General features: G+C 56.3%; 1 protein-coding gene across 3 annotated transcripts in view; it reads right to left on the bottom strand.

The window, feature by feature from the left end:
- Positions 1–16,533, bottom strand: part of SRGAP3 (SLIT-ROBO Rho GTPase activating protein 3) — a 93,256-nt gene extending 76,723 nt beyond the window's left edge. For 2 of the 3 annotated variants that reach the window (XM_027467398.3, XM_072044614.1), the window contains exon 1: positions 16,363–16,532. In XM_027467398.3, the coding sequence (XP_027323199.1) occupies positions 16,363–16,429 (67 nt within the window). In that variant the 5' untranslated portion in view covers positions 16,430–16,532. Of the gene's footprint in view, positions 1–16,362 lie in introns of all 3 variants that reach the window. The other variant, XM_072044613.1, reaches the window with a different exon arrangement.
- Between the last annotated feature and the right edge of the window lie 243 nt (positions 16,534–16,776).

Raw genomic sequence — 16,776 nt, 5'->3', positions numbered from 1 at the left:
CCTGAAGCTGCACGAAGCCAGAGGCCCTGCAGCAGCTGGGGGAGAAGGTCTCTGGGGAGCTTCCCTCATCCAGCCCACACAGCGCGGTGTCCACGGGAGCTGCCTGAAGGAGCTCGAGCCGCAGGCTGAGCCCCGCACACGCTGCCCCGGCACAGCACGGCCACAACCTAGAGCTGAACGTCTGCAACCTCCGTCAGATTTTATTTTAGAGGGAGCTGCAGCACGCTGGCTGGATTTAATGGCACAAAAGAAGAAGAAGAGACGCTTCAGTGCCTTCTTAGCAAGGGTAGGGAGCTCCACCAGTGAAGATCCCATTCAACGCACAGATGTGGGAACCTTGCTTGGCACTCCCTCCAGACTGCACCTGCTGCCTCCCCAGAGTCGTGACACGTGTCCTGGCATCACGATAGGAAACACACGAGTGAATTCTGTGAAGTATTTTAAACGCAGATGGAACCCAGCCCATCACCATTTTATTAGTGCACTTGTTAAAAGTTTAGCATAATAAAGGTAAAATGAATCTGTAAGGACTCTTGCCTCTGTCTTTGGAAGAAAGAAAAAACCAAAGCCACACACAACCTTCACATTTGCACTGCCTTGGCACATCTCCTTCCACAGAGGATTATAAATACGGTTCAGGAAGTCAGCTTGTCAGGAAGCAGGATGGAGAAGGAGACTCAAGTTTGTGAATTGTCATCAGACACTATTCACTGAATTTATTAGAGGCTGAAGCACCCTCAGATCATGCTCCCTGCTGTTGTTCTTTCTGTCTGTTCCTAAGCACATAAAACCACCCCCGTTCCCCACAAGTTGCCCCACACCTAACAGCTACGAGCCAGGCCTACCTCCCTAAGCCTCAGCTCCCAGCAGCTGCCTGGAACAGGCACCAACCCACCAAGGCCCAATCCCAAAATCATCTCCTACCAACACGCCCTCAGCCACAAGGCTGGGTCTGAGCAGGCTGATTGGAACTGACAATTTCAATCACACTTTAAATAAGCAAGCAGGAAACCAATTTCCGCATTGTTTACATTTGTAATCTGTAGTTATTTTCTTAAGGAAAGAACAACTGATTATCAGCGGCGGGCATAAAGAGTTTCCTGCTACACTGGGAGACCCACCTCTCATCCTCCCTGCATCCTGAACCAATTTTGGGGCACACTCACTCAGATTTAACGCTTCTGTTTTTATTTTGTTCAAAGGTACTCTTGGCACATGACTTTTTTTCAAGCACGAGTCCTCCAAGCTGCATTACAGTACTGCACGAGTATTTAGCGACATCATCCTGCCCTATCTATCTCCCCCAGCACGGCGAGGCGGGCCTGAGGCTGCCGACAGCCACCCGCTGCGGCACGTGCTGGGGGACAAGGCGAAGGGGCGCAGGGGGAGGCAGCCAGCAGCGTGCCACGGCTGCTCCACCACGAAGCTTGGTGGTTTTCTGTTTCCAAACGATGATCCGACACTGGAGCAGGCTGCCCAGAGGCTGCACGCCGCAGAGGGAAGGGCTGCAGCACTGCCCAGCAGCGCCCAGCAGCTGATCGTGGCCGCGGCTCAGTGTGGGGAGGCACAGCGCCGGCCGGGGAGCCCACAGGCCCTGGGGGAAACGTGCCCCACATCCGCAGAAAACAGGCAGCGGGGGAGCCAAGCAGCCGCTCAGCCCCGTGTCCTCCTGCCTACCTGCACACCGACGAGATCTCGTCTCAGCCAGGAGCACCAGAGGATCCCTGCAGCCCCTCCGGCCCAGTCCCCGAGGATGGGGAGCTGACAACCCCTCCTGGCAGCCACCCTGCTGTTCAATCACCATCTAAAACCGTGCTGAGCAGAGGGAAGGGACTGTGACCACCTCCCTCAGCCTGCCCGACGAGCCCTCCCTAACACAGCCCAGGGTGCTGCCGGCCTGCTTTGCCATCACCTGCTGGCTCCTGGTCAACCTCCCGTCCGCCACGGCCCCAGGGTCCTTCTCTTGGGAGCTGTTTTCCAGCAGGTCTTGGCCTGTGCTGGTGCCTGGGGTTGTTCCTCCCCACAGGCATGACACGGAGCTTCCCTTTGCTGAGCACCACAGGACTCCTGCTGGCCCATTTCTCCAGGGTGAGCTCCCTCTGACCGGCAGCACCGGCTGGTCTATCACTGCCCCTGCTCGGGAACATGAAGCCTTCAACGTGTCAGTCGGACATTTCAGGTAGAGGATCACCATAACTATTTACTCGCTTCACCCAGGATATAACGGGACTCTAACAACAGCTCAATGGTCTCTCTGAAGTGATTTTCGCCTTGGGGCACAGTGCTTCCCCATGCTGCCCTTTGTCTCCAAGCGCAGGCTCACTCCAAAAGCTGCTCGTGTTTCATTACGGTGTAGTTTCCAGCACGGAGGCCAGGCCACGTTTCACTTCTTACCAAGTCACCAGAGCACACAGCGCACAACAGCCAATGCAACTAATGATGCTGCCTTAAACTAGATGATAAATGCACATGCTGATGAACCAAGGCACTCCCGCCTTGCCATTTGTGCACCTCCATGAATGATGAGTTGTGAAGGCATCGCCCGTCATCCATCACAGCGAAACCAACTCATCTGGTGCAGCAAAAACAATTCATATTTCCCCCCCTCGGTCACAGAACAGTAACGAGTATAAAAGGAGATTTATACTGCCTTTTAATTCTTTGAATATCAGAGGAACAACACTTCAACCCATGTAGCTATCTGCTTTTGTGTGTGTGCGCTGTGTTTCTCTTCTCCCAGAGGATGTCTGTTCTGTTCAGCACACATCAATCTGAATTACAGGAGGAATAAAACATGCTTGGCTTGGATCCATGGCCTACCTAGCTGGTAAAAGTAACGTGTGCTAAAAACACAGCTCCAGGGCTCACGGCCTCCTTCCAAGAGGAAAGTTGTGCTGGTTGGAAGGGCAGGGCAGAAGTAAGGCGCAGGGAGCACTGCTCTACGAGGGCCAGCCAACTGCACTGCTCTTCACAAGCACACAGGGAAACGCATGGAGCCAGCTGCTATTTTCAGAAAATACATCTTTAAGTTTAAACACTGGGAAAAAAAGCGGTCTAATCAGAAAGCGTTAAGAGACTAAGCACGGAGGATGTTAGACCTCCCGTCACGGAAGGGCTGTAATTGATTAGATGAACATCTGACAAAGACGCCTGAGCTGCTGGGAAGTGCTGAAGATAGCGCAGGGAGTTTCTCGGGGAAATGCTGCCCGGTCTGGCCTGTTACCCGCTGGGCACAGAGCGGCTGGGACAGGGGGCCGGGTGGGGAGAAGCCCCCGGCCAGCCCCGGCTGTGCCCCACACACGGGGGGCAGCGGGCGCCCATTCACATGGTAATGCCACACAACAGCCGGAGTGGCCTCAAGGTCTTTATCATTTTGATGGCCTTGTGCTCCTTCCCTTTTTGGGCAAAACAGCGCATAATGGCCTTCGGGGAGCTCATTAAGTCGAATATGCTGCAGCTGGGGGAGGCGGCAGGGTAGGGACAGAACCTGGGGGAGGCAAAGTGTGGGGAAGAAAACAGCTGAGAGCCCTGCGGGCTGCTGTGCTGGCCCAGCGCTGCTCAAGGCATTTCGGGATCAAAACGGAGATTGAGACTTTTCTCAGAAGTTTTTAAAATGTAAGTTATGAATAACAATGCTGTCACGGTAGTGAAGAGGTGGAAGGTCCTGCATCAATGTTTCCCTGCAATAACAGACGTATAAATGTTGTGTGTCCGACTTTTTAGGGATTGATTCCAAACCTTTGAATCCAGTCAAAAATCTCCCCTTAGCTTCAGAAGCCTTTGACTCGAGTCTTGTGACTCAAACACAAGCTGAATATAAACAGGGTAGGGAAACTGTCCAGCCAAGTCAAAAGTAAATTTAGCCATAGAATGTATTAATAATTATAAGCAAAGTCACTTTTTTCTTAATATCTGGATTTTACCGTAACAGTTTTACTGTAAGCGTTAATAGATTATTTTCGCTCCCACCAAAAAATGTCACAAGATCCCTTTACACATAAGTTAGTGTCCAAAACGCTGCCTCCAGCCAGGATATTTTAGTAACTACTGGATGAAGAACAGCTGTATTATACAGAGATGTAATTATGTTTCAAAGAAAATGGTTTTCCATGTAGATTTAACACTAGTGAATAAAATTAACCCCCAATGCTGAAGTGCAGAACCTCTCATTCCGAGTACCTCCATGTTTCTGGCCTGCTTGGAGGACCTGAGGCAGACGCGGTTGGCTGCAGGGCTGCAGCGACTCAGCTGGGGCACCACTACCCCGCGTCCTCCTCTGCATCCCCCCTGCTTTTAGCTGCACCCAGCGGTACGTCCTTATCCGACATAAATTTCCAAAGGAGCCGAGAGAGGCCGGGGGCTGCACCCTGTACCCCTGCCAAGGGGTGAGCAGCAAAGTGCCACCCCAAGCACTGGCCCCAGGCAGTGACGCACCCCAGGGCTGACGGTGCCAGGCGGGCACCCAGAGCACCCCATCTCCCCAGAGCACCCCATCTCTCCCCAGAGCACCCCGCCTCAGGCCACCACCAGGGCCCTGCGGTGCGAGGAGCGGCTGCTGCAGAGCTCGCTGGGTTGCCATGGTGATGGAGAAAAACCCAGCTCTGGAGACAGGCTCCCACAGGCAGATTTAGCGCTGAGGACTGCAGCTCGCGCTGATTCACCACTCGGCAGAAACGGGCCTGTAAGTACCAGCGCTGAAGTTTGTCCCCAGATGCATCACAAACGAAGATAGGCCCGAGGTTGTCAGGCCTACGTTGTTCACAATAACTAACCTCCAACCTCATCATGCTAATTGTAAGTACTTAATTTAGGGGGCAACTCTTCCCTCTTCCCCTCCTGCCACACGTGTTTGCATCCATCAGCCTGCTTCCTGCCCTCCGTGGGCAGCAAACGCCTCTGAGCTTCGCCGTGCCCAGCTGGGGGCTGGCTGGAGGTGAGACCAGGGGGGTTCGTAGCGCCTCGCCTCTCTCTGCAGCTGTAACCAAACATGCATGGAAAAAATGAAATAGCCGGAAACTGTGCTGGCTACCAGTGGGGATGGTTTTTAAGTTCCAACTTCCTGACACCAGTCATCCGCTTCTTTCCTTTTTTTGAGCCTTTGCAAAATTGATTTCCAGGAACACAGACAGACACACAGACAGACACACACAGACAGACACACACAGACAGACACACACAGACAGACACACACAGACACAGGAGTCTCACTCCTCACACTTCTGCCTGCTTCCCTTGCCCATGCCCTGCTCGAAGCCCGTCAGGAGGCTGCAGCCTGCAGGCAGGACTGCGGCCCTACGTCGATCACCGAGCATGTTTCTGGAAAACAAGGCGCAAATGGAGCGTGTCCCACGCAGGCAGCCTGGCTCCAGCAGCAGCGAGCGGCCCTCAGCACGGAGCGGAGCCCGGCCAGCCCTCAGCACACGCTGCCCCGGGGCCCGCAGCTCTGCACAGGGGCCCCGTGCCCGGTACCGGCACCCAGAGGAGCCAGGAGCCGCCTTCAGCATCAGCGGCCCCGGCCATATCACACACACCAGCTGACGATGAGCTCCAGCACTCTAGGTTCTCTCCACATTCATTTCACACGGAATTTATTATCAGTTTAGAAATTAACTCCCCCTACCCCACAACCCCCACGCACACAGGCCACGGTGCGGCTCGGGGCGGTGGCAGCGCCCCCTCCAGCAGCTCGGCAGCCCGCTGTTACCCCGCACTGTCCTGGCAGCGCTCACAGGCAGCCCGCGACCAGATGGATGTATTTGTAAATAAGACAGATCAGTTTTGTCAGGTTGTAATTGGTTTTAGAACAAGCAATTCCCACGACGACAAACAACAATTAAAGAGCGCAGAGCTCCCCCAGCCAGCGTCTGAATGAGTTTTATGGCAAGGCCAAAGCTGAGGAGGCTCCAGAGCAACTGGACGACCTCCACAAGAGCTCGCTGTGGCTGAGAAAACAGCCCTATTTCATCACCTTTCACCCAAGGAACCAGTGCTGCTGGCGTGCCTCATCATCAATACAACGCCTTAAAGCCTCAAAGCACGACCTACCCCCTTCGGGAAACCTCTCTTCCAAAGAGCCGGCATCACTAACCTCGTTCTCCGGGTGCTCCAGAACAGCAGCCACGCACTCCTATCTATGAGTTTGTGTGGAGTAATCCCCAACAAGGCCTCTTGAACATTTTTTTAAAATTCCCAATGAAAGTTTATTCCTAAAGAAGTTCTTCTCTGCTTTTGTGACCTGCAAAACTGTCTCCTGCCCCCAGCCCTCAGGAGAGGCAAGCCGTCTGCGTACGGTCCTCTCCCGCCTGCCACGGAGTCAGCTCGCTGCATCCAGAAGCACCTGCGAGGCAGTGACACATCTGCGTGCCCCTTTCTGCAGCAATGCAGGGAACCACATCAACAGCACAGCCCGAGATGGACGGGAACCTGCCGTGTGATAGGAGCAGCAATCAAGGTGCGGGTGTTTTTCTTCTCCTCGCCCTTAGTTTTGATCTGACCAGATGAAGCAGAGTACCTCGAGCTGCCAGCCCACAAGAACAATGGCTGCGTAAATACTTTCTTTGTTATGGTTTCACTTCCAGGGGTTTATAAATATGACATCCTCACTTACAGCATGTTTGCTTATTGTCTCTTTAGAGATTTTAGCAAGAGTAGGTCAAGAGCAGAGAAGCGCTGCACAGGAAAAACTGCTTTTAAAAGATGAATCACTTGGAATGCCATCATGTAAAGAGTGTTGAAAGAAATGAATAGGCTTTGTAAGAACCTGCTGCTGAGACTGTGATTCCCAATTCACTTGGTGTGCTCTAAGTTAAAAAGGCTTCAACGCTGCTATTCTATTTTTCTTCAGTTTTTACCATACCTCCTCGGGTTTATCCTCAGCTACCCCAAAATACACGTGGAATCTCTGTTATAATTCCCAGTTCCATTTATTCCAGCAGTAGAAGTTCCATTCACTCTAGTAGTAAAAAGAACGGGCAATATAAAGTCCCTGCAAAGCATGGGCTGCATGCAGTGCAAAGTAAAATAAAGAGTGGTTTAAGGAAAATGCAGCACAGTAAAAAGTTGGCCTTGCAGAGTTTCTATATAACAATTCTATAAGAGTTATTTAACCCTGCTACGGCCATTTCAGAGTTCCCAAACAGAGACGTGAGACTGGGCTGACAACAGCCCCAGCTTCCCCGGGCACACGGGAGGTGCTGCCACCTGCACAGCACGCTTGGCAGCCACGTGCTGCAGAAAGCCAACGCGAGCACCCCCTTCCCCGTGTCTCTGGCGGATGCACACAGCCCCAGCCACAAAACGCCCTCCGGCTGCCCTGAGGTGTGAAGCGCTCTGGTTTCCAGCAGAGCAAGGCTGGCTGTCCCCAGTTACCGGGGTGTCAGCACAACAGCCACAGGACTCACGCCTCCCCACCCGTGCCGGGTCTAAGCCCAGGCTGCAGCAAAGCCGGAGCACGCGGCTGGGGACAGGTCCCCGGGGTGGCGGAGCCGAGGAGCCGTCCCTGCCCCTGGCTCGGCAGCAGGAAGCAGTGGCTGGGGAGCGCTCAGCTCGGCGAGGAGGGCAGCGGGGCGCCGGGAGCCCTACCACCGCCAGCAGCCCGGGGCTGTGGGACCTCACCAGCAGCCCAGCAGCAGGCTGAAGGCAGATCACACAGCACACACAGCACCCAGCTGCCGGGGCAACACAGAGGAAACGTCTGATGGAAACAACCTGCTGGCACCCGAGCAGCCTCCATCCCTCGGACACAAGGCTCAAGGAGCCGGCTCCTGCTCCTGCCGCCCCGCGCTGCCGCCTGGAGCTGCTGAACGCAGCACTCCCCCTGCTTCTTGAAGCAGGGGAACCAAGCCTTTGGTGCTCTCACGAATTTGGAAACAAATCCATGGGTATTTACAGAGACGCCGGTGTTATTTGATCCAGCGGCCTCTCTCGGAGCAGCACTCCGATGCTGCAGGGGAAGCTATAACGTATCCAGCCAGTTGTGTAATGCTCTACACGGGAGCAGAAATTGTTTCCTGATCTCTCCAGCAATCACACTCAGCCCTGGAGCATGATGTTTGATTGTGCTGACTTCAGCATGCTTAACTGTACATAATATCGACTGCAAAAGTACTCAGCCCTTTAAAAATGTGCCCGTCTCCAAAAAGAAACAATCATTGGGCCGTGGTGCAAAACCACATCACAATGCTCCAGCCTACACTCGGCTGATTTTAACCCTGCTGAGCAGCAACACCGACAATCTCCCAGCGAGAGATCGGCACTCCTGCACGCTGCCCCTGGAGCACTGCTCCCTGTGGCAGCCAGCGAGGCTTTCCACCACAGCAGGAGGAGCACCCAGGGGACCCCTGCCAGCCTCCCCTCTTGCTTTGTGGAGGCCGGGGCCGACATTTCAGTGGCCATGGTACAAGCAGCAAGGAGAAGGATTCACTGTGACTTTTTCCAAGCCTCGCAGTGTACACGGCCTGCCTCCTCCTGCCAGCAAGGATGCTGGCACACCACCAAGGGCACGGAGCAGCACGTGCCAGCACTGACGGAGGCATCTAACCCCTCCGGGGGGCCTCACCCCAAGCCCTCCGGGAGGAGCTGTGCTCAGCAGCAGCCGAGTCCCTCCCAAACAGCCCTTGGCAAGAGCGGGACGTGCCCACCCGTACGCTGTGCCCCGGAGGAGATAGCACAGCCTCCCAAGGGCACAGGGGCAGAAACGGCTGCCTGCAGTAATGCTTTCCTGGGGGGCCTGATGTGTCCCCAGCTATCAGCGCGTCCTCCGCCCCTGAGGCCAAGCGGTCTGAGCACCCCGGGCCAGGGCAGAGCAGGGGTCCCCACCCGACCCTGCTCCACAGCCACCGTGCGATCACGCTGCAGCTCCGGCGTGAACCCGCAGCACCACCAGCTTCACCCTCGGTTCTCACCCTGTTACAAGTTGTTCTCTAACATCAGTGATTAAATTATAGCACCAGAGCTAAATGTCCTTGAAGAAAGAGAAGCAGAAAGCGGGGACTCCAGTGCATGTACATGGCTTTGTGTTCCACTTTCTTTTCAAGCGTTTAATCTTACCGGACAGTAAAACAACACTGACTCTCTCACCTCATCACTCCCGCCAGCTTTGCTGTCTAGATAATGACCAAACCAAGAGCTTCCCCAATAAAATCCTTGCCCTAAAGAGCTGCAGCCCTGAGCAGTCCCAGGAGCAGCAGTGTTCGTGGCCATCCAGGCAGCCACATCCCCTCTTTGACATTTGTTTTGTGCACAGGCCCTGATGCTCAGAGGCAGGGGCACTGGAACAAACCTAAAAATCAACGAGATTCTTCGTAGGAGCAACCCCCTCTCCTCTGTGTCTGTCCAACGAAGACACAAGCAAGGAGCTGTAGTGATGGGGAGCGCACAGAAGCTCTGACACTTGCCATTAGAACGCCTGCAGTCGGACTGCCTACGAGACAGAGCAGGGTGTTACTGAGCCTCTTCAAGCAGCAAGGTGCACACTGACTGCAATCCCTGCACACACGGCAGATCCTCCCAGAGGCCTAGGTAAAAGAGTAAAACCTTTTTTTCTTCGCTCCCTCTTCAAAGCGATTCTTTAGCTCCGAAGGAAAGAAGAGTAACAGACACTAATGCAAATGCTTCCCTGGGGCTGTTGGACTCAGAGGCTGTGCAATTTTCCTAAACTTTCCAGCGCCCAGACCAGCAGCCTGCAGCACTGGTGTTGTCAGGGAGCGCCTCCCCTGCACGTCAGCACGGCTTCAGCACTCGGAGGCCATCAGTAAAGTTCACAGGAACTCTTCTGTCGCTAGCGACCACCAGTTCGGGTGGCACGTTGGTTTGAGCCAGCACCGCAGCACAAGATGCTTAAGCAAAAGAATCCCACAGCCATGCCCTTCTCCCAGCTCCCAGATCCCTGAGCCTCCTCACCTCTCCCGTAGCAGGGGCTCCCGAACCGTGGAATTCACGTCAGGACAGACACCACTGCACAGCCACATCCCAACAAACCCGCCAGCACCAGCACCTGCACGCACGGGCAAAGCTGCCCTGCAGCTGCTGCTCCCCTCTGACGAGGCAGCGCCCACAGAGCTAAAGCTGGGGACCAGCCCTCCAGAAAGCACGGCCACAGAAGCATCAATTTCCACGTTGGAGTTGTAACACTACACCTCTTTACGTATCTTTGTTTTTAAAACAAAGGCTAAGACTTAAAATAAAGAGGATGATTTAACAGAAAGTGCATGATTTAAAACAAAGAGGGTGATTTAAAACTCCCTCCCTGCCATGGACGGGATCCTCACAGCTGCCTGCTCGTTGAGTAACGACAATGCTGGGATAAATAACGAGGCTGTATATTCCCCGGCTGGGCACGTGAGGGACGCAGTGCTGCTGGTGCCATTCTTCACACGAACTCCAAACCCAAGGTGCTGAGCGCTGGCCATCACACACAACCTCACAGCACTGTGGCACCCAGAAGCACACCCCTCTGATCACACCACCTCCATCCCAGCCTGGGGAGTAATGCTACCACCCTGTGATTGCCCCAGCAATTTGACTTCGATGCTCCGCTTCCTCTCCTAAAACCATGTTGCAACACGCTGCTCGGAGCTGCCTCTCCCAAACCACTGCAGCTGCCTTCCAGAGGTGAGAAAAGGGACATCAAAATAAGTCAGCTCGGGCCAGTTTTCCAGAGAACAGCTCACGAGCCAGGCTCTTGGAGATGTGAACGGCTTAAAGTGCATCCAGCAACTGCAGGCACAAAGCAGGCGCACTGGGAGAAGCCTGGAAACCCGAAGGAGGTCATCAATGATAGGCATAAACTATTATTACCACTGTCATTGCGTGGGCTCGTGCTGTTTATTCGTTTCTATGTCCTCCCTTGCTGCTATGATACACACCAATAAAATACACAGAGGTGGGGCAAGCAGCACAATGCTTGTTAGTAAGAAACACTCATCTTCGTTAGAGAGGAAGCTTTGCTGGCAGCACAGCAAAAGCCTTCTGGGATTAAATGAACGTTGAGGATCAAATTGCCATCCAGGTTGTGAGGAGGGGAGGTGACACTGCATGTGCTGGAGGAGAGCAGTGCCCACCCCGCTGCCGCCCAGTGCAGCCGCTGACGACATCAGGACCACGAACACCTCTGAGGTCGGTGCACGCATTTCAGAGAGCGATTGCTGCTGCTGCGGGGGGTAGGCTGCAGAACAGCTACTGACACAAGGCCAAAGCCAGGCAACAAAAAGGGAAAAGCTCTAAGGGTTGGGTTTTTTCCCCACTTTCAGTGGGCCAGCAGAATGGGAGTAAGCCCTGCTCCCAACAGAGGCTGAACCCATGCACACAGAAATGCAGACACAGCCCCTGCAGAGGCTTACGGGTGCTGTAAGTGCCCGGAGCACACTCGGTGCTGCAGTTACAGCCCGTGAAACTCGCCTGGAAGCAGGACTAGCTGCAGGCCACGAGGAAGGGCAGCAAGGTTTCCATTACCACCACAAGAAGGGCAGGCTGCTAAGTAACACCCACTGCACCCAGACACCCATCAGCTGCTAAAACAGAAAATGACTGGGTTGACGAGCTCGGAACAGCCTCGCTTTCTGCTGGAGCACGGCTCCGAGCAGAGGCAGCGCCGGGGCGGAGGCTCGCGGTGCAGACGCCTTCCCAAGGACACGCTCACCCCACAGGAGCTGCCGAGGGTGCTCCAGGCGTGTGTGCGCCCACCCCGGCTCCCCACAAGGCCCTGAGCCCGAGGCAGGGGCTCAAGGACATAAAGCAGGCCTCCTAACAGGATAAAGCCCAAGGGAGCTCTCTGCACCACAGCGTGGTTCCGAGCACGGCTGGATTTCACTTTTCCCATGCTTCAGAAGAAAGTCAGTGACATGGAGGCTGAAGGGAGCGCAGCCTGCAGGGCTGTGGGGGCAGCACCCAGCCTCACCCCACAGCCCCACCTGCCCCCAGAGCCCCTCGGAGGCCCCCAGCAGTCCTGCTGCTAACACCACTCCTGCCCTGCTGCGACGGGTCAGACCACACCACAGAGCACAGACGAGGCCCAAGCCCCCCGCCTGTGGGCAAGGCAGAGGCACAGCGCTGCCGGCTGCAGCCTCTGGCAGGAGCCTGCCTTCAGCTGCACCGCCACAGCCTCTGCCGCTGCACACTGGAGGTTAGCATAGCCGGAAACATCTCCGATGGATCCCATTTGTTTCCATCAGAGACCACCAATTCATCTTTATTACGAATTGCACAGATGATCGCCTCTGCTCTCCTCCAGACGTGGCCTTCCCAGCCCCGGCGGGTGGGGGTCCCGTGTAAAATCCATCTGGCAGCACCACCCCACCGGACCCCAGCGAGGAAACACAAAGGTAAATGGCCGGTAACAACGGGCAGACCTGCACCGCAGCCAGCTGAACGAGGAGCACCACTGAGGGGTATTCTGAAGCCCAGGGGCTGGCTCTAGTGAATTGGATCTCGTTCCTGTCTGTTGCAGGTGGCTCCACAAGCGAGGCTCCACGAATGTCCAGCAGTTATGTACGGGACAGTCCAGAGGGTGGAACTCACCCCTCTTTGCACAGAGCTGCCGTGTTATCTGGGCTGCCGAGTTTCAAGCCTCGATGCCTCCTCCAAGCACAGCCACGCTTTCCACCTAAGCAAGCCATAATCCCAGAAAACAGTCTGGTATGGAAGTTTTCCCAAAATTCTCTGAGCAAAATGGAAAGAGGCCATTAGGCAGGAAATGAGAATAGACAAAAAAGAAAGGATGCGGCTGCTGCAATAGAAAAACACAATGAAGCTAATGAGCAATGATAAATTAACCTAACCTGCAGTTCTCCTATGAAAATGGGGAAAAAAAAAGAAAAAAAACCACTTTGGTTCTCTTTGGCCCCAGATTCATAAACCTTTTTAATATTTTTGCATGCTAAATCCATCAAGACGCTAGATCTATTCCCAACTCAAACAACTGAGTCCTTAACGTACAAGAAACTCTTCACCACTTTGCAGCCAGATGCAGCATTTGAAGCCTGCAGCCTGGAGGATCACCACGGATGCTCTGCACCTGCCCGACGCACAGAACGAGATGCTACTGAATCACAGCGGCCCTCCTGCCCACATAACCCAACAGATCACACAACGACCCGAATTCTGCTGGGGTTAAAGAAATAGCTTCGGGAGGCAGTACGAAATTTAAGAGACATTCAACAGGATGCTCCATTTTCTGCAAGATTTATTATGCTCTACCATAGCTGGTTCCATCTACGCAATTAAGACTGGTTCGTTTTGCTGTATTTAAAGCAACAAATCATGCATTTGACAGTAATGAGGAAGAAACGACATTTGTTTATCACTCTGCCCAGATAGACCAATTAAAATTGTATGTCTGAAAGCACGCGTCTGAGGATCTCCTGTACTCAACACTCCACAAGCAGCTTCAAGGTGGTGGCTGTAAATATGTGGCCACAGCTTTATTCGCATTTATTTTTAATGCAACCATTCCTGTCCATGAATCCAAGACAGACAAATAAGAAAACCCGCCTCCTAAAAGGTGCCCTTCATACAAGTACCTTCTGTCTTGTCTCGTCACACAAGCACCTGCTGCCAGCCCTCTCATCTGAGAGCTGGAGCAGGACGCAGAGCAGCAGCAGGACAGCAGGGACCCAAGGGGCAGGAGGGAGTGCACCGCGGGGCTGTGCCTGGCGGCAGGGAGCAGAGTCAGGTCCCCATGCATGGACAGATGGCACCCGCTACAGAGACCCAACAGGATGGGCAGCCTGCAGCAGCCCCACGGGCAGCAAGGACTGGGTATTTCCACTCCCAAAACGAAGAGGCAGCAGCCCAAAGCCTCGGGCGCCGTGCCTCGCCCCGTGCCACACGCAGCCGTGCCCGGGTAGGCACACGCACACACACCCCGCGCCCTTATCTGCCCTGAGCACTTTCAGGATGACTCCCTCCCGCCGTGAGGAAAGCAGATAGGATTCTCCAGAGAGGGAAAGCAGATACAGAGTCATCATGGCTGATAAATCACCCCTGCGCACGACGATTATTCACCAGTTAAATTCCACTTACGCCAATCGCGCTCCCCACACAAACTGTGGACTCATCGATTCTCACCGGCCCCGCAGCGCCCTGGAGCGCAGGAGGTCGGGGCAGGGCTCGGCTCCACGCTCTTATCGACGTGCTCTGCCCGCCTGGGGCCTTTGCTCTGCTCTTCACCAGCCCGGGCAGGAAGGCTTTCAGCAGAACTTCCCGAAAAATCAGTCTAAGCAATATATAGAGATATCTACATTAAACATCTATATTTTTTTTCCATGTTATGCCTAGCTGCCTGTCAGGTCTTTAGCTGCAGAGCCCAGTTTTTAGGCGCTTCAGGCACTGCAGGGTGGTTACAGCCCCGTGAGGTCCCCGCACGCTGGTGACACCTTGCAGAGTGCCCTGCAGGGCGTGCTGCCAGGACACAGCCGTTTCTCTGACACCTTTTAAAGGCTGCAGCACCATGAACTGCTTTCACCTGCACCCACGCAGACACGCTCCCTGCGGTTCATGGCTGGGGTTTTCCAGCTTTCCCCCTGCCTTTCGCCCGGCCGTGCCACGGGGAGCAGCGCCGTGCCGGGATCCCAGCCCCGACCCCCAGCACAAGACACCACTTCCTCAAGTCTTCAGCTTTTATCATCTTCATCTGTCAGTTGTTCTGTGCCAACATCTTGTTTCCGCTGGCCTCCTTCACTCTCACTCCTCCCCCTCCCCCATTTCTTTTCCTTTTTTGACGTTCTCAGGAGATTTGGGTGTCCACAGCTCTTCACCAGGGCACTACGGGTTAGGTAAGAGCAGAACAGGGACTAAGCCCCCGGGCAACCAAACAGGGCAGCCGGGACAGCGGGGTGACCCACGGGGAATCCCCAGGCAGAGCCAGGAGAAGGGCAGCGACGCAGGGCACCGTGATGCTGGAGGCCCAGCAGCCCTGCGCCAGCCCCACCGACACCGCCGGCAGCCGGCAGCCGTGCCATGCTCACAGCACATGGCCCTGCAAGAGAACCTGCTCCTCGGGCCCTGCAGCACCCCGACAGAGGTGCCCTGCTCTGTGTTCCTGCCCAGCTCTGCCTGCCTCCTCCAGCACAGCTACCCAGCTGGAAACGCAGAGCGGGTGCCCTCCGCCGTGGATGCTTCTGGAGATGCGATCAGTCACAGACAGCACCGACACAATGAGTACGACCCCTCCAGCAGCCTGCCCGCGTTACGGCTGCCCAGAGAAGCGGCCCAAAATGCGATGGCCGCGGTGCAATAAGGCACGCTTACAGCATCAGTGATCTGCCATATGGAAACCATGAGGCCGCGACAGATGTCAGGCCAAGAGCGATCACGGCAAATGAGTATCCCAGCTACAAACGCCGAGACAAAAACCATCAGTGGTGTCTGCAGAGACTTCTCGGCGCACACCAGGCCCCGTCCCGCTGCAGCGGGAAGCGCCCCGTGCCCGGTGGGGCTGTGCGGGGGGTGGCGGCGACCCCCATCCCCTCCCCTCCCCTCCCCCAGCACGGAGCGGCACCGCAGCCTACAGGAATATTTCATCTGCTTAACTGCAGGGTGCAATAACACCAATTTGCCCAAATTATACACAAGCAGAAAGGTAATTGGCGCCGAGCAGCGCGTGTTGTGACTGTTCCATCATTCCTCAAAGCCAGCCACAAAAGCCTGAGACGCAGGGAAGTAAACAATGGCACCAACCCAGCAGCCAGCCCCTTCCCCAAGCCCCTTCCATCTGGCACGGCGCTGCAGGATTTGTGCAGCTGCGGCCCCAGCGCAGGGTGTGCAGAGCCCAGAGCAGGCATCGCCAAACACAGCTCCGGATCCTGCGTGCTCAGTGACCTCCAGACAAACCGGAGCGGGGCTTGCACACACACACACAGGGCGATTTTCAGAACAGCCCCGTCCCGATTGTCATTAATTCGGTCTCAAGCAGAGGCTTCACAGAGCAGTGCCCGCGTGCCTTTGTGGAGCGACCGGCCCGAAGGGAGCCGCGGGGCTCCGGGGGGCTGCGGGCACGGGGCACGGGGCACGGGGCACGGCCACCGCCCGCCACACAGCGGCTGCGGCGCGGGGCTCGCCGTGGGCTCCGGCTCGGGGCGCGGGGGCCTCGCGGTGCGGCCCCGCTGCCGCCATCCCCCCGAGCAGGGCGGGGCGGGGCGGGCCGGGGGGCGGCGGGGATGCACCGGGAGCACCGGCAGCACCGAGCCGCGGCCCCGCCACCCCCACGGGCACCTGCCGGGGGCGGGACGGGACCGGGCGGGAGCGCGCCGCCGGCTGCAGCCCCCAGCCCCCAGCCCCAGCCCCAGCCCCGTTCCCGTTCCCGTTCCCGGTGCCGTTCCCGGTGCCCGCCCCGCACACAAAGCCGGCCGTGGCGGCGCCGCTCACCCTTGACTTGCGCCTCGTAGTCGGCGATGATCTCCTTGTCCTTCTTGAACCTGCCCTGCGAGGACATCTTGCGGCCCCCCCGCGGCCCCTGCCCGGCCCCGGCCCCGGCCCCTGCCCGCTGCCCGCAGCGGCGCCGCCGGCCCGGAGAGGGGCGGGGCTGGGGGCGGGGCTATGGAGGGGGCGGGGCGGACACGCCCCTCCCCGCCTGCCGGCCCCGCCCTCAGCGGCAGGGCGGGGGGAGCCGAAGGGGGCGGGGCCTTGCGCTTGGCCCCGCCCCTCCCGGCCCTGAGACCCCGCCCCCCGGGGGCTGTGCGGGGCTGTGGGGGGGGTTGGTTGGGCAGAAAGGGAAGGCTGGGCCGTTCCTAAACACCCATCCCTGTGGCAGTTGCTTTTCCCTGCAGCACACACAGTTAC

This window comes from Anas platyrhynchos, chromosome 13 (genome assembly GCF_047663525.1).
Source record: "Anas platyrhynchos isolate ZD024472 breed Pekin duck chromosome 13, IASCAAS_PekinDuck_T2T, whole genome shotgun sequence".
NCBI classification, from domain to species: Eukaryota; Metazoa; Chordata; class Aves; order Anseriformes; family Anatidae; genus Anas; species Anas platyrhynchos.
Note: the sequence above shows the minus strand (reverse complement) of the source record. Positions and strands in the feature narration are given on the sequence as shown.